This window comes from Diplotaxodon limnothrissa, linkage group LG12 (genome assembly GCF_057381915.1).
Source record: "Diplotaxodon limnothrissa isolate DT_005_m linkage group LG12, D_limnothrissa_male_GT1.1, whole genome shotgun sequence".
NCBI lineage: Eukaryota > Metazoa > Chordata > Actinopteri > Cichliformes > Cichlidae > Diplotaxodon > Diplotaxodon limnothrissa.
Window position 1 is genome coordinate 27,658,815 of NC_140607.1, and position 23,690 is coordinate 27,682,504.

The 23,690-nt window shown below is 39.3% G+C and overlaps 1 protein-coding gene across 1 annotated transcript in view; it reads right to left on the reverse strand.

The window, feature by feature from the left end:
* The window catches only part of commd10 (COMM domain containing 10), a 73,186-nt gene that overhangs the window by 37,910 nt on the left and 11,586 nt on the right, over window positions 1–23,690 (reverse strand). The window contains exon 5 of the mRNA XM_085368467.1: window positions 22,877–22,987. Coding sequence (XP_085224593.1) covers window positions 22,877–22,987 — 111 coding nt within the window. The remainder of the gene's footprint in view (window positions 1–22,876; window positions 22,988–23,690) is intronic.

The following is a 23,690-nucleotide window of genomic DNA, read 5'->3' on the forward strand; positions in this document are numbered from 1 at the left end:
ACCAGCATTATGGCTCAGCCACACTAGAGTAAAAACAGGATGGCAACTCCCTCGTGATTAGGAATAACTGGTGTTTGCACAGTAATTACAATTAATTTATGTCCACATTCAGCAACAGACTGCTGGCATTTGGGGTGAACAAGTGGTTGTCCAGAGGTTGACTCACAAGACAACTGCATGGCTCACCTGGTCGGACTAAATCTGTCTTCAAACAGTCGCAGTTTGAGAACTGACTGTAATCACCTTCAGACAGACTGACGAAGATTTGCAAATAATCACAGTCTAGTTTATAAATGCAGACACTGTCCTAAACATTCAGTCAGTGTGTGCACCACAATTCATTTATGACGCATCTCTTTTCAATAACGGACTTTGCTGAACTGGTTGTCAACTGGTTGTATGAGTTTCTGGCTGAAGTTACTGCGAAGTCCCGTTTAATGAGAATTTCTATGCATACAGATGCAATACATTTGCAATTTCCACAAAGTTACCGTAATCGCTGTATGATCAGAAACAGTTCTCATATAACTGCCAACTTGACTGGATAGCGGACATATTACTAGTCATATTATTGTTTTATCGTAGTCTTGATAATTGGTCACAGTAACTTTGGTCATGCCACAGTTTCCAACCTCTGTTTTCCCTACTGTGACTAGGGCAGAGCAATTTGGCCAAAAATATTTATCACGATATATATTTGAAAATTTGCAAATACTTTACAACTCCACAACTTTATTAGTGCAAAAAAACCCATCAATATATTTTCACTTAAACAAGCAGCTGTTTTTTATGTGCATTAAAGCTATATAAAAATTTAACAGTGCAAATGCAAATTCCTTGCTGACAGTTTAACCAAAAGGCATTTCCAGTGGAAATTGGCCGACAGGTCCTCATCATAACCATGTATAATATCCACAAAACTTAAAAAGAGGTTATACACACACACACAATACCGTAATATTATGTTGAAGCACAGTACATATCACTCCGCGAGGCTCCTGACTACAGTAGCCGTAATGCTGCGACAATCCATCAAGCGGAGGGGCTTCGTAGCTTAGCAAAGTCGTACTAAAACATTTTTTGACAGATTTTCAAGCGCCGTGTACGACATAAAATGGGTTCGAGGTCAGTAAGCACGACCAGAATTCATACATAAGACACACGGGATTATACGATTTTTCAGAAAATCAAAGGATTGATTTTAAGTGTGCCTTATTTTCTGAAAAACATGGTAATAACGACGGCCCGCTTGCATGCTCTACCAAAAATAGTGCTTTGGTGTGTATCTGACGGATGAAAGCCAAACCAGTTCCACACCACTGAAGTTCATTTTTTCAAACCAGTTCTGGTTCATCTATTTCATTCAACGATCCGCTTTCGCCCTTCTCATTCTCCGTTGCCGCCATGCTTTTTCCGCCATGTGCGAATGAAAACAAAGGCACTGCGCATGCGCGTTTTACCCATATTCTATCGCGATATTTCACTTTCTTATCATTGCCCAACATTATACTGGTATTACCGTGAACGGTATGATATGGCCCAGTCCTAACTGTGACTGTAGCATTAGGTATTAAAATGTTTTGAATGCAAAGGGTGTAGCTTCAGTGCACCTAGCAGCAAGAGCTTAATGGCCCTCATTTACTAATATGTGTGTAGAAATCTTCTTATCCTGTGCAAATAACAAGTGTGTACACAAAATTACCGCCGAATTTATGAAAGGTGCACACTTGTGTATTTGGTTCTTACCACTATTTGCACATTAATAAATCAGAACCAATAGCTTTGTCTATTTTCCATACAATCTGTGTACCATCTAGATATTGCCACGACCTAATTCCTCTAAACTTGTTTGCTTCCTGGTGAAGCAAAGGCAATGTTGTGAGACAAAAATCTACACCTCGCAGGAAAGAAAGCTTGAGTGTGTGTGTGTGTGTGTGAGAGAGAAAGAGTGTTGAGTGTTGCGTGTGTATGTGACTTTGTCACAAAATGTACTTAAAATTGAGGGTGGCACTCCACAAAAATGCACCCCCCCCCCAGGAGCCAGAGGCAGACAGAGATGGATGCAGGAGAACTGGGCCATCCACAAACCCCAAGAGTACCGAAGACCTAAGGCCACACATCTCGGTGATATCTGTGCTCCCATCCTAGTAAGAGAAGGAGCCACGGCCAAGGGGTGGAAGTCCCAGAGGACCAGAGTCGACTGGTGCGAGCAGAGATCAGGCTCCCAGGGCTCCAGGTGCCCAAGAACCGCCCAGAACCCGGTAGAGCAGTTTATTAGTCAGTGTAAATGTTTTTTTGAGGACACTGTAAAAAGAACCAATACATGTGCAAGTACCAGCCTGTTTTTATAAAACCATAATATGTAAGTGAACTGCAATAAGCGATATGGTGTGTTTTTGCTGGATGTCACTTGAATTCTTAAAGGCTGCAGAAAAAAGATCAGACTACCTCAAAGTGTCCGGTGAGGTGTTGATAATCAATTGTACATTCAGACATAATCGAATAAATGTACTTCTTTGTTTTCAGTAGCAGACGCAGGGAAACAAAACAAATTCATTGATATGCCTTCAGCTACCGTGGGGACATTTACTTAAATGACTAAACTGAGATGACTGAAGATTGAAATCTAATTTGTTGCTTTGCTACATTCCAAAAGCTTTCTTACCGATCGCTTTGATGGCTGAATCCAAATTTTGCTACAGAGCAACCCAAATAACTAAAAGATTCAGTGCAGTTGTAGATCCTGAATATGTGTATAAACCTCTTTCATGTGTGAGCGTGAGAGAAATAAAGAGTGTGTTAGCCGTTCCCAAGTGATGATTGACGCCGCTGATGACAGAACGGTGGCATCGGATTCTTTTCCGTCTTGCTCCCAAGGCTCCTGACCCACCTAATTGGTTTTCATTGTTTAAAAGACCAAACCATGAAAGGCACCACTGTCAATCTGACGGCTTTCACTTTCAGATTAGGCTCTCTCTATTATTTATAACTGACAAGAAACTTTCTGATATACTCTCTCAAATATACAGACAACAATCCCAACTTGTCTACATACAGACCACATTTTGGTGATCACATATGCGCACTTATGCTTTCTCTGCGAGCGTGCGCGCACACAGAGTGTAAGTACGTTCAGAGACAGCCAGCACACCCTGACACAGCAAAGAGAATATATGACCAAAGGGACTTTTTCAGTGTGTCTGTGTGTGATTGTTTGTGGATGTGGTATGTTTGAGAGAGGAAAATGAAGATGGACAGTGTGTGTTTGCATATGTATGTATTTCAGAAGGAGACAGACTGATTTTGTGAGTGTGTGTATGTGTGTCTGTGTGTGTTCAAAGCCTTCATATTTTGCCTCTGTACAGACTCTGCAGAACTGCTTGACAGTGCAGAACTACCGACACTTATACAAGTTCTGTGAGAGTTTTTGCTCCAGACAATACAGAAAAGGCTCATTCTAATGATCAAAGCACTAGAAGGAAATGTCACTACATAATCCTGGACATTAAAAATAACCTCATAAATTCTTGTTTAACTTTGCTGAGCACAAAAATAAACACCACGCACAATGGACTCGGAGGCTTAAATGTTAAATTCCAATCAGAGAAATATTTGACATAAAATAAATGTCTCTTCCCTCAAAATGACTTTCCCATCGCCACAAATAGGCTAAACTTCAACAACTCCTCTGACAGCTACACAAACATCCTCCCGTTCAGCCTGTTCCACATCAGCACGTTAGCTAACGGCTGAAAAAATAGTCAAAACCACTACAAACAACATTTTCCTTCCTGCTATGCATCTAATCTGCACCTATCTCCCCTATCTCCACATCAGGGATACAAATTTAGCACAGATTGAGTCGTACTTTGACAGGAGGCTAGATGCTGTGAAGCTATCTTTCTAGGTTGGTGGAACCCCAGTATGCAGTCTGATAACATCAGATACATCTCAAACCAGGAGAAGGTCCGACTCCACCTACTTCCACCTACACATGTTCAAGGTATTCACTACACAAACACATACACACACCTCTTTTATCCCAAGCTCTGTTCCCTCTTTAAGATGCCAATCAAACATTGATAAGCACTTGCTTTTAGACTTACAGTGACAGCATCCTTCTCTACCTGCCTGTCTATTGTCCTTTCTTCTTTACACAGTTCTGACAATATGAGTTTTGTCAATATTGCATAGCAGCCTCTCTTTCATTCTCCCTCTTTTTTCCTACTGTGATAGTGATCCTAGCGATAAAGCTTGCCTCTATTATTAGCAGAGTAATAGAGGGCTGTGGTTGTGAGGATCTGACAAGGAGATGATAACAGAAGTGCTTACTCCTCTGTTCTCCCCGTTCTCCTCCTATATCATTTAGAAAATAGTTGCAGTGCCGCAGCAGATCATGGCTGGCTAATGGCCTTAGAACATAACTGCTGCCACAGTAAGACACACTTACCATTACTCAATTTGTACAGACATTAAAAAGAACATCATTAAATGTAAGAATGTATCTGTTATTTCACTACTCAAACATCCAATAAATATTTGTGACCAGGCACAAGGACCAGAAGCCAAATTAAGAGGTGTAATTAAGAAAGAGTGAGACTTGAGCTGTGCAGGCCTAGGGCTGCTTTCAGGATTGAGCTTCCTATTACGAACTCGCAGCTGCTTTGTCTGAATGTGCATACCTCCTGGTTTTGGCAGCTCTCAACCAAAACATGCATCTTTTTCTTTTGAAATTGCCAGTGGGTGCATTTCCAGACATACTTATCTTCTGTTGCAAATTATTTTCTTTGGAGAAGCTCCAGATCTGACACCTGGCGACATCAAGGAGTTAAAATTAGGTCTACAACATTAGGCTTTAGGGGAGTGTGCTCATTCAGTCCCGAAATACAGATCACATTTTGTCTGCCCAGCAATGTAACATCCATGGAATAAAGTAAAGACCCTAGTTGAAGAAGGAAACCACTTTATTTGTAGTTGGGTCTAATTTCAATAACAATATGCAAATGTAGACAAGTAAAATACTGAAATCTGAGAAAACAAAGCCAACACCGCATCACAGTAAAAGAGGGAAGGAAACAAAAGCAGTCATTGTTAGAACAGCAAAAGTAACCATCACCAGTCAAAGTTATGGTCACTTTTAACAAACAGACTGGGTAAAACTGTTATAAATGAGTTCATCTTAGTGTATCTGAGGGTTTCTTTACAACTTGTAACATGTCACGCCTTTTGCTGTCAAGTATTTTCAATTTTATTGCTCTTATTTTATTCACTAACCTTTAGTGTAATTAATTTGTATATTTTAATCAATTTTTTGTCTTTTTTCATTAATTTAACAAAGGGTTTCTTTGAAGCTTTTTCTTAACTGCTCATTTTTTTAACACTGTGTGTAATTACCAGTTTGTTCAATCGTCTGTGAAGTACTCTGAAATACACTATCCTTCATAAACGATCTTATACAGCACAAAGCCTGATTGATGTTCACTTAGTCCGTACAATGCTGTTATTACCAGCATGAATTTTTTGTATGGCGTCCAACAACAACAGAAGACAACACAACATAATGTAGTAGTGTGGCAGTGAAGAAAACGAATGAACAGACATGAATTAAGATTTCAGCAGACACGACGTAAAATGGACCACATCCCAGTTTGAAAATATGTGTGAAAAAGTCCTGTTAAGAACGTGTGTGAAGTTTCTCTATCTGTTAAGCTCAGAAAAAGAACTATAAACCACGAGCTTATTTCCACAGGCTAATGATTATTACACTGCAAGTATTCCTGAGCCTGTTCTGAGAGAAAGGTCAATAAGAGGTGCTTTTTGTATGAGTTTGTCTTCAGTGATGCTGTCAGAGCCAACCAAGACCTGCATAGATTTCTAGGGGGTATTTATTTGAGCGCTCTGGGTGACTATGGAAAGCGTTCAGAATAAAAAAGGAATAGTTCTCCAAGAGACCACCTGCTGTGTGTCTCTACACTATGAGTTTTCTGCTATGCATCTGTTACTTACATACACACAATTTAGGCTCGGTTTGAACACATTCACCTCAAATGGTGTGCTTCTCTGTGTGTTTGTGTGTCTGCATCGAGTCTAGCGCTCTCAAGTGTGTGTTCCACCAAGTCTAAGAAGGTGACATATCGGCGGAGCTTCCTGTATCTATAATTCATAGTGCAGCCTCTAAACAAAGAACTGAGTGCTCGACTCCCATCAGATATGCTACAGGGGAACTGACACGGTTGCAAAAGCTGCAAACAAAATATAGCTGGATAGCTAGGACCTGGAGCTAATAAGAGGTATTACAGACTGTGATAACAGAAAAGAGTACACAGACTGACAAGCAGGCTGACAGCCACATGTGGAATAAGGAATACTATTTTCTTTCTGTCTCTTTTTCTCGCTGCCTTGATGGATTTTCTCTGACCCACATTATCAGGAAACAGACAGGCAGACGTGTAAACAAGTTCAAATATGACTCAGTGTGCTGTCTACACTGAAACAAAGGCTCTTTCAACGCACTGCAATATTTCCTTTGTTGTGATAGACACCTGTAATCACCCCGTGCTCACAATGAGGACAATCATGCAATATTTAGAAACTCAAACTCCAATCATTCTCCGAGGGAAGATGCAACATTTATACCTGTTGTGTGCTGAGGTTTGTCTTCATGCTACACAGGTAGAGGTTTGTCGCATTAGTCAAGCAAACCACTCAACCCTGCCGAAGGAAACATTGTGCACCTTTTTCTTTAAAACACGGGGTGGGGCGGGCACAGATCATTTCAAATAAGAGAACAGCCAGAGTGCAAATATTGAACATAGCACAAAGGTGAATAACTGTAGAGCTGAGAAGATGAAAAGCTTATTTGTGTGAGAAAAATTAATAATCTGCAATTCTTTTTAAATCAACTGAAATGTTTAAGTAATCTTTCATCTGTTTTATATAATTAGCCAGTGAATACATGTGGATTTTACAGAGTTAATATAGATGTTCCCTCTGACCACACTGACAGAGGTATATGTAAACACTTCTAGTCTCAAAATGTGTTCATGGTGTTCTGCTTGTTGGTACTCGCAGTTGCGTGGAAAATGAACAGAGAGTTTAAGAATTTATCTTCTGCCTGCTGTTTGTAGCTGTGCATGTTTGTGAGTTTGGACATGTCTTCAACAAAAAACATGAACCCTTAAATTTATTATTTGCAGAAGTTCAGACAGACCGAAGTTAATCTTAAACAAAGACAATCAACAAATTAATATTCTGTGTTTAAATCTATAAACCTATTTCAAGTTCCGACATTTGCCTTTCCTAGAAAACAAAATTTACTGGTGCAAATAATGAACACTCTAGTCACACACTCTCTGAACACTAAGATGCAATGATGGCAGCATATAGCACCAACCTCACATCTGTTCCTGTGAGTCTGTGTCCTCTTAATTAAATAGCTCCATATTGTTAATAGCAGGTGACAAATGTGATTCTCTCAAACACAAATTGTCATGGGCTTCTGATAACAATGAGATGCTTGCTGCAATTATCGCACAGATGAAGGAGCCAGGCAGAAGGGAATATGTTCATTAAGACGGTACAAGGAAAAATAACCTGTTAGAAGAAGACAAAAAGAGGTGGAAAAAGAAGGATAGGTGATTGCAAAGTTGGTAAGATACATTTAGATTGGTGTAGACGAGACATCGGCAATGATGGAGTGGGAAAAAAGTGGCTTTTTCACCACTGATGGAAGAATCATTCCTCGTCTATTCAGATGTAACTGGCTCATCCTTCAGTACAGCCAAAAATAGCTTCCTCGCCAATTGCACATGGTACATTCCCCATCTCATTCATTCTGTTCAACACAATCAGAGGATGAAGGAAAGTAAAGGATGTTGGGATTATAATTCATATAAATATGTAAACATGTGCAACAGCATAAGACTAGTACAGGACTGTGATATGTTCACTACGGTGCAATAATGTTCCACAAGTGTAAGATTTTTTATAAAATTTGCTGTGATTACTTCTGGTTGTAGAAAACTGTCACATTTGCATGAAATGATTCATTTATTTCTTTAAAAAAATCTGTTTTTATTAGTTAAATTATCATGATAACTGATAATGATTTATTAAAAATAAATAAAGCAAAACAAGGTTTCGAATTAAAAAAAAAAAGTATTATTAATAAACTCCCAGAAAGGTCTGTACATCAACACTCCCCATCCCAGCCAAGAGTCTGGCTGATTTTGCCAAGAAGAAAAGGAAAAAACCCAAAAGAAAGCTGTGCCAAGCTTGTAGCAAAATTTCCACAAAGACCTGAGTCTGTCAGTGCTGCCAAAGGCGGTACAACCAAGTACTAAGTAAAGGGTCTGAATACTTCATATTTTATATACCCAAATATACTGTTCTGTAAGTTTTACTGTGAGAAAATTAATACAATATAGAGTGGTGTGTTTAAATTAATGTGAAATATATTAAATTAATTAAGGTGCATATTAAATATTACAAAATTGAAAGGGTCTGAAAAAGGGCCAAGTATACAGGTATTCACTGAGTGAACACAAGACTTGATGTATTGTGCATTCAGAGTTACTCCTGCATACTTTGGTTGTAACAAGAGGCTATTTTGGTTACCGTTTCCTTCCCACTAGCTTGAAGAAGTCTGGACATTCTCCTCTGACCTCTGACATCAACAAGGTATTTTCGCCCATAGAACTACTATTCACTGGATATTTTCTCTGTTTCAGAAATGCGTCTGTAAACCACTGAAGTGGTTGTACAGGAAAATCTCTGTAGATCAATAGCTTTTTAAACAGTCAGACCAGTTGGTTCGCCACCAACAATGTCAAGTAATTTAAATCACCTTTCTATGTGACTGGCTGATTAGATACATCCATTAAAGACCAGTTGAACAGGTGTACCTAACACCTTCGTAGCCAGTGAGTGTATATAAAGCACAACTTTAAAGTTTTGCAAGTTTGTCAGTACTCCTGATGATGCTTGATATTGGCACCAAAACCAGGGTTTGGGGCAGTTATATAACACTCTTTTTAAAACGACTGGGCCATCAGGACTTATAAACACTGACAAAGGCCAAACTGTAAACAAAGGCAAGAGTAGTTGGAGAAATGTAACTAATGTGCAAGTGGAAACAGATTTAACAGCAAAAAAGCAACAAGTACAGTATATCCTATTAGAATGGCACCTGTCTGGAAGTAGCCTGGTGCTTTCACATTGTTTGTTGACACCGCCCACGTTGCTTAGTTGGAGGGTGACACTGAAAGGACGCAAATCATATTAGGCACCTAAAAATTACTGAGTCCTGAACTGGAATGACTGGAGCTGGCAGCTTATCCGTGGGCAGAGGAAATGCTGCCTGTGTGGACCATTTATCCAGTGCTATTCAGCATCTGATTTTCAGATCAACCCTCGCAATGCTTTCAGCTCATTTAGGCTATGCCCACACCAATGAGATACAATTAAAATGCCTTAAACAGGTGAAGAAGATTTTTTGGAATACTGCCTAAATTTTTTTTTTTAAGTTGAGGGCACAAGGGTAGTCTGATATGTTGTTTTTAAGCAGCTTAATTTTTAAGCAGTAAAATCTTCCCTAATTAAAAACTAAATAAATAAATCAGACTTTTTAGAAGTTCGATTGAAATCAGTCAAAGTTTGTCCAATTTTCAACATCACACTTGTCTAAGTTACTCACTGGATTGGGTTTGAGTTAAGAAGTCACAAATCTTGCTCAGTGCTGAAGGCGCTCATCTTCAGCACATATTTTGAGTTCAAACTCTCAGCAGAAGCATTTCAAAATAAAATTTCAAGTACTTCTAGTGAATTACTTTACCTCAAATGCATTCGACAGCTGAAACAGCAGTCGAAGAACAAGCCGTTTATTTCTCATAAACATTAGTATTGATCACATTTATGTATTTATCCAAAAATCTTCAATAAACCAACTTTATTTATGATGTAATGTTAACTTTAAATTAATGTTTACTAATGCAATGAATATTGGAAAAAAAAAAAGAGTTATAAGAGGCATCTACCCTAAAGTTATTTTCCACAAACTCAAGGCAACTAAATGCTGGCACTGCATTGTGCATCATGTGGAGCTGAAGCAAGTCGTGTGTAACTTGAAGCCACTTTTGAATTTCTCATGAACAATTACTGAATGACTTTATTAAACCATTTAAATGTGTCTGGCAGCACTGCAGACATAAACAATGCTCTTCTGGTGCCTTCCTGACAAAGTAGAAGCTTAATGAGTGTTTGTTCACTGAGCTGCACTCATTGAGCTTATTGTTAATACCAGTAAAACTGCCAAGGAAGACAATTTTGGGAGAATCAGGTCAGGATATTTTTCCACAGCTGTCCTTTCTAACATGCAGAGCACCTGCAGGAAACACACTAATTACTTGTATATACTTCTCATTAACACTTTGTTAGAAGCTCACATCATCAGCTTGTATCGAACAGCTGCAGTTCCTTGCGTTTTCACCCACCTGCTGATCTAACACAGTCCGTTATTTCCTCAAATTCTTTTTTTAAACCCACAACACTCATGTTTAAGAGCATCTAAATCAGGAGGCTTGACGCTGCGAGCCAGGGAAAATGGAGACACGATCAGCTCAAGCGCCAAGACAAACAAGCCAAGGAACACGAGCCGCTTGTGAGCCATAACAGGATCATTATGGTGGTGGCAGCTAGGTACCCTCGCCTGATATGCAGAAACAGGGAAGATGCCATGACATGTACCAGTCTCTGCTGCCAAGCTCATACACTCTGTCTCCTTTCCAACAGGTCTGGGAAATAACGTTCCCACTGATGTGCAGCTACCACGGGAAAGCTGCAAAGACTATATATTGACTGCATGATGTGAACTAATTTAAGAGCTCTAAATTTTGGGCTCCTTTTGCATAAAACCCCCATGTTTGACAAGCCCCAAGTTGTACAAGCAAATTTAAAGTTTCCTCCATCAGACCCGATGCTCACCTCTGAATCTGCTTACTACAACATGATATCGAGACAGCACAGCTAAAAAAAAAATCTGTGTCAAACCTTAATCATCTAAATGTGTGTGGGGTGAGTTGAGGAAGAAGTGCAGCTAGCCAACATCTTATAGCACGGGCCTTAACTAAGGCTTGGTGTGCCAGATTTGAGCATGAGAGGCACTCAACCCCTTCAGCCAGGGCCTCCATTTTGAAACAGTAGGCATTTTAATGTATTAAGTTGGCACAAGGTTAGAGTGGAGGTCATGGGTAAATGAGCTGGGTCCGTTAAGGAGAGAGAGAGAGAGGCTCGCAGAGGACGAGTAACGGCTGCTATTCACCACTGCAGGCCTGCTTCTCTCTGCTATGTGGCAGCCCTAGACGATTACCAAGGCAGCCACCCTGTGCCCCTATGGTATGTAGACACTGTCGCTCTCATACACAAGGAAAGAGAAGGGGGAGTACTGAAATGTGCGTGTGAGAGAGAGACAGAAAAAGAGATATGGGGTGGGGTGGGTTGAGGGGCAGTTTACAGTACAGCTTGCAAGAGACAATAGCCGTGATCCTTCCAATACAGCAAAACATTCCATCTCGACCGAACAACACAAAGCCAGATATAAATATGGTGTCATCAACAAATACTGTAGCTATGAGAAGAGACAATGAAGTGTTCCCACTTCTTTCCTGTTCTATAGTTAATGCCAAAATACAAAATCTATTTATTGAACACGGCTGGTTGGAAACCTAAAAATGTAAGAATCAAAAGGAAGGAGAAAAACAGGTATTCAATGTCAGGTCAAGTGTAGTTTTCACTTAAAACCCCAATTTTGAAAACACGGAGATGTTTTGCAAAATGTAAAAAAACGAACAATAAAAAAAACCCAGAATGCAATGATTTGCAAATCTCATAAACTTTTGTCTTATTTACAATAGAACAAAACAATAACAATAATCTGTCATTTTTAAAACTGATGGTCTGTCTACAAACTGTGCAACAATTTCAGAATAAAGCCCCTAAACATAAAATTGAAAATTCTTTGAATAACTTATCGTCTACAGTATAATATCATCAAAGTATTCAGAGAATCTGGAGAAATCTCTGCGCGCAAAAGACAAAGTTAAACAAAAATAGTGGATCCCCGTCACTTCTGGCTTGCACTGTATTAAAAATCAGGCATGACGGAAAACACTGCACGGACTTGATGATTTCTTAAAAAGATTCCAGAAATCACTAACTGTGTATACAGTTTGCTGTGCGATCCAAAAAATGCTGGTTAAAGTGCTATCAAGCAAAGTTATATAAGAACATGCTGCTGCCTTCTTTGGGCCAGAGCTCATTTTAAATGAACTGAGGAAAAGTGGAAAACTGTTCTGTGGTCAGATTAATCAAAATTTGAAATTATTTTTGGAAAACATCTCGTCCTCCGTGCTAAAAATTACAGAGAGACCATCTGGCTTGTTATCAGTGCTCAGTTCAAAAGGCTGCATCTCTGATCGTATGGGGGTGCATTAATGCCTATGGACCTAGCAGCTTGCACATTTGGAAAGGTGCCATCAGTGCTGAAAGGTATATACAGGTTTTAGAGAAACATATGCTCCCATCCAGACAACATCTCTTTCTTGGAAAGCCTTACATATTTCAGCAAGACAATGATAAACCAAATACTGCCGCTACTACATCACCATGGCTTTGCAGTAGAAGAGGTGGACCTGCAGTCCAGACCTGTCACCAACTAAAATTTCATGCATCATGAAATAAAAAATACAACAAAAAAGACTTGGACATCTTTCCTCTCCCAAAAGTCCAGAAACTGACTTCAGACGTTTACAGGCTGTTAAAAGAAAAGTGGAAGTGACACAATGGTAAATGTGGCCCTTTCCCAACGTTTTGAGACATGCTACTGCCGTCAAAAGTGAAATAACCTTGTTTGTTAAAATGTTCATTTCCTTAGTTTAGACATTTAATATGTTTTTAATGTTCTATTGTAAATAAAATATGAATTTATGAGGTTTGAAAATAAGCACTTTCTGTGATTATTTACCTTTTTACACAGCGTCCCAGCGTTTTTTTGTTTGTTTTCTTGATTGGGGTTATATTTCTTTGTTCTTTAATCACTACACGTCCATGCTACAGTAGCGTTTGGCCTCTTGGTGCAGATGACTATGAAATGAAAATGATTCAAAGCTTTTTAGAGAGCTGTAGGTACATATAGGCACAAAAGAGGTCATTTTAGCCTATTACTAAGTGGTTGCTAGGAAACATGATGACATCATGATCTCTGATATGTACCTTCAGCCACCTAAGATGTACTTGCAACACACAGACAGAGATGTCGTGTATTACAGTACAATACTTGTGTGTATTTAAAATGGCCATTTCTTGTACGGCTTCCTGTTTTTAGACACCATTTGAGATGCTTGATTCATTTTTGTTAAATCAGAAAACAGGTTTTATAGAAAATCGTGTTTATTTGTCCATCTCACAAATGCAACGGATCGCATATGCTTCTGATCAGTCAATACAGCTGTCTGCACAGCAGGAGCAACATTTGGTGTTCCACTGGTGCTTTACAGTTGCAGTCAAGAGCCTAATTGAATCCATATACGTCTATACATGTGTACTGTGTATACATCTATACCCATGGTGCAGGTGAAGCAAATAAATTCCACTCTGAACATATAAAGTAATTTCAAAAGTACTGCTTTATCTTCCAACAGTCAAATACCAGTGTATCATCAAAGAGGGTGGGCATTCAATAAGAAACTGGTGACAATTTGTTGATATAGGCAGAGGGAGCAGTCTTTGCCCTATCATATATCAGTGTCAGGCTGCAACCCACTCATTATAATCATTATTTCAAGGCAGGCAAAAAGCCTATAGCTCAGATCCTTTCATTGTGATTACATCTCGTCACAGTGTGATGCAAGCCGACAAAGACAGCTCGGAAAACAAAAGAACACAGCGACAAATACAATAGAAACCAGAAGAATAAACATCCAAACCTGTTCCTGATGCGACGATATGTCTACATTACTATCAATATCTGGCATTTGAATAAAGCAAAAACAGCCTTTTCATTCTGTATGCCTATCAGATAACTTTCACTGGAATGAATGGATGTGATTTGGCTCTATGCTTCTGCAATCAGTGCGTCTTGTTTAAACTCAAATAGTTCAGCCAAGTAGCAGAGCATCTTCTCAAAAATAAATGCCAAAAAAAATGAAACGATGAACAGAAAAAACACACACGCACATCTGAAAATGGCACTCTTAAGCATTTCCACCAGCTTCTACAAAATGGCCAACAGATTAACAGGGGATTAATGATTACTTCACAAACTGGGTGTAAAACAAAACAGGCTGAATAACCAAAGAGAAATAAAAGCTGATCACAGGAGTGGGAGATGTGAGAATAAAAGGGCGACGTTAAATCAATGAGATTTAAGTGGAAGTTGCAGTTGGATTTGCAGGGTTGACGGTTCGCCTATCTGGGTGTCAAGCATGTACCGTGGGTGTGCTAAACAACATCCAAACATACCCAAATCCCCCAGGCGCCTTTTAAGAGGCGAAAGAATTTGGGAAGGGGATTGGCTGAGGAAAACAGGAGTGGAGGTTGGGGAGAGAGCGGGGTGGACAGGAGAGATATAGAGAGTGTGTAATGGGGAGATCGAATCAATGGGTACCCCCGGAGCAAATAGGAGCCATGACATCATCGTATGGCAAGCAGCAAGGAGTGGGGTGGCGAGAAGTTGGGGGGAGAAAGAGAGAGAGAGAGCGAGAGAGCGAAGGCAGAGACGAGAGGACCCACAGTCACCCATTCTGCATCTCGGGGCCCATCCACTAGAATGGATAAGAGCTGAACAATGCACTCTGAATGAATGGGATCCCAAATCCCAGAGGAGAAAAACAAATCACCAGTGGGAAAGTGGAAGGGCGAGGGAGAGATGGAGAACGAGACAGAGAGAGATGGAGAGAGAAAGGGAGACCCTTAAAAAGATGTGCACACAAAGCAACAAAGCATCTTGGGACATGTAGAGCAAGGCAAGTAGAGACTGAGACAAAGCTGCTTTTGTCCTTCCCGGCTGGTGGGTGGCTTGGTGTGAAGGATTTGAACGTGGTACCATTTACATCAAAGCTCTCAAATATATTGATTGGGCCATGTAATCCCTCAAATGGAAAAATGAAAAGGTTGGATCTACACCGGATGAGTTGTTTTTTGGGTCTACATGACGACAGCATGTGGGAGGCAAGAATGAGGCCTTACGTAACTTGTCAGGAGGACTTTGAATTGCGTTCAAAGTTTGCCCAACATCTTCGTGATGCCGGTTTGACAGAGACACGTGAGGCAAGCAGGGATGTTCAGGGAGGCTCTGATCACAGCACCTCCTCGCAGAAGTCAAAAAGGGATGTTTAATTGCGTGCCTCATCACACAGTGTTAATAAATAAAGTCACAGCCTTCACCGAGAGGGCTCAAAACGTGTGCCGAGTGTGTATTGTTGTGTGCTTTCGAACACAGAGCTTTCATTCCTCCGTCATTACAGCACCGGTGCTATATGCCAAAACAGAGAAAATAAATTAGAATCACACAACAAAAAAACTCTTTCATGTTGGAAACCTTGATAAGAAAAACAAGCAGGTTTCCACAAACTACATTTAGTTGTCTTATAGTTTGGAGCTAGCTAGGGACAACTTGACACACAAAAAAAAATAATAATACAAATTTATGAGATTCACTCATAAAAAAATCACAAATAAAAGATAGGAGAGAAAAAAAAAGTAGGTCGTGAAATTTATTTGGGGATCGATAAAAAGGAAAAGTGCTGAAAGCGTGGACTGGAGTAAAACTATGCAAATTTGGAAGAATCAGACAGAATAAGACCCAGAAATGTGAATCAGGAATCAGAAATATGCTCTTTCTGAAAAGAAGCACTTGCCTAGGAATGAGCACAATTAACAGCAAGCTTATTTGATGCTTAGAAACACTCTGCCTACGAGAAAGAAGCCGCTCTTCCGAGTCCAAATTTTATTGAGAGCTGTTTAAACTACCACAGCATCATCCACCATCCTTCAGGAACAGTGACGCAAAACAAGCTCAATTGTTCCCTTTCCAGACGCTACAACAAGTGGACTGTTGACTGTTTTACTTTGGTTACAGTTTTGTGTTATACTATAGTGATCTGTTTGTACTCTGTGACATTTAAGAAGCAGGTGAGTACAGTTAAAATGACAGATGCATTTAAACATGATTTATATAGCAAAAAGCTGAGATTGTGAGGTCTAAAGCGAGCCCAGACATTGAAAACAGGACCAGAGGAGACACTTGTTAATAAAAATGTAATCTGTTAGTGGACTGAAATTACCAGGAGTGAAATACTGTATCTCTATGAGATCAGAGGTGCTGACCCTAATCTCTAACCTCTGAACTTCTTTTAATTAAGAAAGTATTTTCTCTACACTTACTCTAGCTACATTTTTCAATCAATTAATTGATTAGTCTACAAACTGTCAGAAACTGTGATAAATCCTTGTTTTCTGAAGCCCACAGTAAAATTATCAAATTGCTCCTTTTATCAAACTAAACATCTGTTAAAGTTAAACGATAAAAAACAGCAAACATTTACATTTGAGAAGCCAGATATAGCAAATATTTGCCATTTTCAATTTATAATTACAAATTACAAAACCCCCCAAAACAAATTCCTATTATCTCAGGTGACAGACACTTAGAGAAGATCCTCCTCTAGTTTGAGCTTCTCCTCTTCTCTCCTTCATGTGTATATATTCCCTCTTATTTATAATGGGGAGGACATCGCTAGGTTTGTTAAAACTGTTTGAGTTTAAAGAAACATTTTATTTTTATCGTTAAAAGTTTTTTAGAGTGAGGAGGCTCTAAGGCCAGCAGGGTGTTGTATCAACCAGTCACTTGAGCCCCATAGTGAAATGAAAAACAACAAGACTGAATGAAACAAGTACTTGGGCGGCGTCCAGTGGAAACTCCAGCTCTAGGGGAAAAGCTATTCCCGCTTACAAGTTTTTGATTGAATAGGCCATAGGAAGAACATAAGAAAAATCTGTTGGGAAAAGTCTGGGATTTGTCTCAAAGCTGCATTTAGTACATTTTTTCCCCTTTGAGGCTTAAAAACTCAGAAGAGCTTTGCTTTATCAATTCTCATCAAGTCTGTCTGAAGCTATCAAGCAAAGATATCCTTTGAAGTCAGAGCCAGCATGTAGAGGGTACATTAGCTCACTAGCTCTTACCCCGTGCTTTTGCAGCCTAGCATGTGCACAATAAATATTAAAATCGACAGAGTCTGTCAAGTCAAGTCAAGTTTATTTATAGAGCACATTTAAAAACAACCAAGGCTGACCAAAGTGCTGTACAGTAAATACAGATAAAAATACAATAGAACACAATTTCGTAATAACACCTCGCTGATAAAAATAAAATAAAAATATATAAAACAAATAAATTAAGCCTTTCTAAAAGCCAATGAAAAGAGGTGAGTTTTAAGAGCGGTTTTAAAAGTTTCTAGGCTTTTGGAGAGTCTGACGTGAGGAGGTAAACTGTTCCACAGTCTGGGTGCAGCCACAGCAAACGCCCTCTCTCCCTTTGTCTTTAATTTATTAGTCTGCCTTGCAAGTGGATGTTCCGTATTATAATTTTCACCCTAGCCTTTGGTCAGCAGGGCAGTGGCTCATCCTAACGCCAAAAGATAGAGACAGACACCAAGAGCGGTAAAAGATTTTAATTTTAAGACATCAGAATTTCCGTTTTATGAATCTATGTTTAGAAAACAAAGTTAAGCATCCAAAGGTTTTTTAAATGAATCAGTCTATCTTAAGGTGGTCGCAAGTAGCACCGCTAAAAGGGGTCAAAAGGCTGATTTGTAATATTGTTTTACAAGCTAACAAAAATTTTAAACAAATGCAGGCTGTGCCCACTTGAGTATAGCCACTTGTACTTTCCTCCATGGAATATCTGTCTTTTCATCGAATTATTTATCCGAGCCTTTCAAAACAGAAAAAGATCCAGTGTGCTCCTTTAAATGAGTGAGTGGATATTACATCCTTAGCAGTGCTTAAAGCCTCCTCAAAAAGCCTCCATCAGAAGTGGGTTTTCTCTCTGTCCTATTCCCAAAGCGTTGTGCCGCACAAATTAATAGTGCAACTGATTGACGTGTTTACACTAAGCTGCTTATTCTGTGGCCAAATATTTTGAGTATGACTAATGGCCCTGCAAATGCTTACCTTACATCATATGCTTAAAAGGATCGTTTGATACTGTGTCTTTATTTTTTTTTTGTCTCATACATATACTTTAGAAATTATGGCTGCCAATACAAAACATGCCCAAAATTTCAAATAATGAAGTTGGAATATGTACAAATAATTCTTGTGCTCTAAAAACTCAGGCTTCACTCTGGTCTAAACACTGAGATTCAGACAATCTTTCTTCTATACGATGTCAAACACAGTTCCTAAATATGATCACAGTCATGGCACAATGAAGGTACACTATCTGTCAATTTAAATGTTTTATACAGGGCATAAGTTTTAAAAAAATCTACTCGTATTGGTCTAAAAATTTATTCAGTGCCAGGTCAGATCAACAACATATGGCACATAACATCACATAAAGCCATTATTTATTTAGTGTGATTAAACAAACCCCGAGATTAAACAAAACCAGCTTCAGCAGAAATAACCTGAATTGTTTGCTGTGTAACTTTATTAGTCGTTCAATCATTGTGAAGGAATTTTGGCGCGCTCTTTTTTACAGCTTCAGTTTATTGAGGTCATTTGTTTCCCCACAGCTCTCTTAAGGTCCTGGCACAGCACTTAAGTCAGGATGAGGTCTTGACTTTGACCGGACAACTGCAACACCTTGACTATTTCGTTTTTCAGCCATTCTGTTGCCGGTATGCTTGGCATGATTGTCCTGTACCAAAACAAAATATTGCCTAGCTTCAGCTGTCGGACAGATGGCCTCACATTAGACAGAGGAGTTCATGGTCGACTCAGTGACTATGAGGTTGCTGTGGCTGCAGAACAAACCAAAATCGTCACACCTCCAACACCATGCTTGACAACTACTTGATTTAATAAACAGTACATGGCTGCTACTTACCCTCATAACTCCTGTGAAAGCATTAACTTTACTTAGTTTTTCACACTGTCTGGTTTGCGTTCAAATCCTTTGCTTTTGAGAGGCAGCCAGTGTTTCCGCACCTCAGAGATAAATAAGATAAATAAAGATGTGAATAATGCAGAGTTCCTGCAGTTTAGTTCAAGAATAATTCACTTTAATGTTTTACTTTCAGCGCCCTTTTTATCTTTGCCTTTCTTTTATCTATTATTGAAATATTCTCCTCTTGCATGTTTGCTTTCTGTGAGCTGTGTCTTTTTACAAATTCAATAATCACAGAAAAATAATGATATCTTGTTAAATACTTTGTGGCCCAGTCATGGTGTGATCATGAAAACATATGGCTAAAAAAAGATCTCACTTCCTCAAGTTTTCAACACTTACGTTTTTGTCTCTGCTGCTGTACAAAATTGTGCCATCTGGTTTGTTGGCATGTTGGTTTGTTGTACTAGAGATGCAAATACATAAATTTATGAAACTAAGAATCTTGTTTTTTTTGTCAATTTCTTTCATTCATAACCTACCGGCATATTTGAAGATTTTCAAAAAGTTTTGCACTGAAGGATAAAGTCAGTAACTTGGAGAATGAAAGGGAGATGTCCATTTGGTTCTACAAACTCAAGCAGTCCAGTATGCATACAGCAGATGCTGGGTAGAAAGCCAGTATCTGTTTTACACATCATTATTTCTCTAAAGGCAAAAGTCTCACAAACAACACACCTCTGACATAAAATGGAAAAAACTATGCATTTATATCTCAAGGTCTATGCAGCTGGAAATGTTTAATCGGGTTATCTGCAGTCTAGCTAGCATGCCAACAAAAACCTTCTCGAAATACAGATAAAAGCAGACATTCCTGTTTCTCAGAAGCTCAGAAACACTTCCTGTTGGAAAGTCGCATGCCATACACACGACTATTAAGAGGACTTCACATAGCCTAACGCAAACTGCATAAAAAATTTCAGCAAATTCTCACTCTCATCTTTCAGTTGCCGTTCTCGAGTTTTCTTTGTAGTCTTTTCTCTATTGTTTGTCCTTGCTATCACCTTCTGCTGCATCCTGATCTTCTCCCTTCCATCATCTGCTCGCATCAAGTTTTCCCCCAAACTTTTCTTTCCTTTTGACAGCAGATCAATCAAGTCATTTTTCTGTCTCAGCCCCCTCCCCACTGGGATAACAATGCAACAGGTCTTGCGTCATACCTTCACTGAACGAGGCCAATCTCACCGGTCCTTATGAGGGTAAACTAGAGCTCTCACTCCTGAAATATTAAGGAGTGCATGAGAAGACATTTATGCCTTGTGCCGATGTACTGCAGTGCTTCCTCGGTTTTCATATCTGAAACAGCAACTTTTCACCAAACCCGATACAAATTCAGTTATGAGGAAAATATCATCTCACATGGGTGAGGTCACACAATTATTGAAACAGAAACTATAATCCATAAATTCCGTGTTGGTCCACACACTTTAGAGACAGAGGGTGTTATGAAGATCTTCCCCTGATATTATATACTTCAATAAAACACAGAAACAAATATAAAAATCCACTCCACTCACTTTTAATTTCAAGTATGCCATCTAACATCTTATCCACTCTACTGCAGATACACTGTACGTCACATATAGTTTGGAGAATGAGATGTGAAGCCCCCTGGCAGTCCTCCTCCTCAGGAAGAGTGCTAATGAAGTAGGAGGCCAGTCGGATGAGAGAGTCTTACTCTCCACTTAGGTTCCAAGCAATCAATAAAACACAAAGTGCCACTGTTGCCATCCCCTTACACATCTTTTGCTTTCTGTTCTTGATCCCAATTTTCTTCAGTATTTCTATCCTCTTTAATTGTTTTACTTGTTTTCACTCCCTCTCTCACCTTTATATTTCAATATTTCTGTCCTTGTCACCTCTTAATTCTCTGCTTTCTTCCATTTGCTGTTTTCCCTTCCCCTCGCCATTAGACAGCCAGCAGTGACGGTGATATAAATCTGTGCTGTAATTAGTATGACACTTGCAGCAGAATTTCATTTCTATTCACAACTAATTTACTTCTCTGTCATTGCAGTGTTTTGACATCTCAAAAGTTTTACTGAGGGATTCTCAGAGTTTGGAAGCAAACAAACTTACTGTCAAGAAACTCTAATCAGAAAGCACCAATGGAAATTTAAAAGAAAAGTGCACGCTCAAAGTACCTTAATACAAACTTAAACGAGGAATCTTATCCATCTCAGACACTTCACTGCCCCTGAGGGCTGCTTACCAAACTGTGAGGCAACAGTGCCCCCTGTAGGTCAACGGTGAACGTGCACCTCAATGATGTTCAGTGAAGTTACACTTTTAACCAGCCTTGTTTTAGCCCCCCAGCTATCTCCTCCCACAAGGGAAATTGTGCAAGTGGATTTAAATAAATTAATACCTCTTCTGCAAAGCCTAGGGAGAACACAGAAGAAAACCACAAAAAAATAAAATAACGTACTGCTGTTGCATTCACAAAGATAAAGCAAAACACATATTTTTTTCTGGCTAACGCCTATAGGGCCGCATTTAAGATGACAGCAATTTGAATATGTCATGCCTAATTCTACGTTCAGACTGAGCCGACATTCTCTAGGGTCTGAATACAAAGCAGTGTGCGAGAAAGACACTTGACTAGTCAGCTGGAACACCACTATCCAGGCTGTGGGGATAATCAGTCTCACCATTCTGAGACAAAAACTGCTTTACAAGAAACCGTTCAAGTGCCCAAAGACCAAAAATCAATTTTTAGTATCTGTGCCAACAAACAAAAGTCGTGTGCACCACTCATAGTCGGCAGAATACATTTCAAGTATTTCTCAAAAAAAAATAAAAAAAAATAAAATCAACAACATTTCACTAAGTATGTGTTCATGTTTGAGGCTGAGCTTGTTAGGAGAATTAAATCATTAAGACTCAAGAAAATGTTTCAATTAAATCTCAAACTTCAAAGGTTGAAAATCATTTAATGTTAAAAAGACACTGTCTTTTGAGTTCTGATTGCTTCCACTACAGCTACAGAGCTCTACCTCTCCCAGTGGAAAAAGAATAAATGAGTGAGGGAGGCTCATGAGGTCTCAGTTATCAGAGTAAGTACATGGTTTTAGCTAATTGGGATCCAAACAAACTCTGAATAAAAATAAATAGAAACAGGAAAATGCTTTGATAGAAAACAAAAAGTCAAAACAATATGTAGCTCATGCTTCTTGGAGTTTTCCTTTAGAAGAGAAAATATTTAAGGTTAATTAGATTTCTGCTTAATTATTTGTCCTACTATTTGTGGGTAAAACTTGCCTATTAAGAATCTTAATGAAGAAACTCACTAGTGACCTCAATAAGGCAGGCGCCGAGACTAAATCATATTCCACCAGAGCTTAGATGCTGGGCATTCAAACAATTCAGTGCTGGTAACAAAACAATGCCCCAACACACTGACCAATTTCAACCACACAATAAGTCTCTCAAGAGAACAAAAGGACCCACGAGGTTTCTGATAACAAGCTCCCTGATCTCTGATCCATACACTACAGTTACCCTGGAGCTAGATGCAAGTCTACCTCTGGGTCAAGACAGAGACCAGAGGGATTAGCAAAAGAACAGAGAAAGACTGATGGTGCCTCTTAATTGACATTTACAAAGAACAGCTCTGTGATCAAAGTGCACAATAAGTCTTGGAGCAAATAGGATGTTTACAATAGATAAGTAAAGCTATAAGAAAAGCAGACTGTCTGTATGTGTCCATACCTCAGAGTCTTCACCCTGGAGCCCCAGCTGGAGGACAGCACTGGGAGACTTCAGTCTGGCATGGCTGGACTGAGCCATCTGCAGGTTCAACTGCCAGCCAACATACTCCAGCTGAAACACACAAACAGAGTTTTAGCATTAACATAACCGTAAAAATAAAGCCTCACACTTCAGTTTAATAACTGCCTCAGGCAGCTTTTCAAAGACTTAAAAAAGTGTTTTTCCCATAAAATAATTGCTATTTTATTATTACTTCTGCCTCATCCTCATTATCTTGGTACTTTTGACCTGATTTTTTTATTATCCTTCATTTCCTTCTCATTGTTTTTCCCTCTTTTTTTTTTTACTGTTTTATGTTTCCAAAGCACTTATTAGTCAAATTAATCAGCATTGCACTTTTTTTTCCAAAGTAGTTATTACTAATTTTGTCACGGACCCAGTTCCAGGGATTCGGGGTCCGTGAGCAGTGTGGACTACTATTGCAGTTATTATTATTATTATTATTATTATTATTATTATTATTATTATTATTATTATCATCATTATTGTGGTTGTTGTTATTATGGTTGTGTCTGCTGTCCTGTTTTTCCGTGTTGGTGTACTGTCAGGTGTTTAGGGGTGTGTGCTTGTGTATGTGAGGGTGCGGTCGTGGCAGGCACTTTTAGGCCTGGTGGGTGTGGCCCTGCCAGCTGACCGGTCCCACCCAGGAATCCACACACACCTGGCGCCGATCAAGCCTCGTCAGAGGAGCTTCAAAACAGTGTGGCTGAGAGCTCCTCGACGCTGGATCGTTGAGTGACTTCCCGTCAGTCTT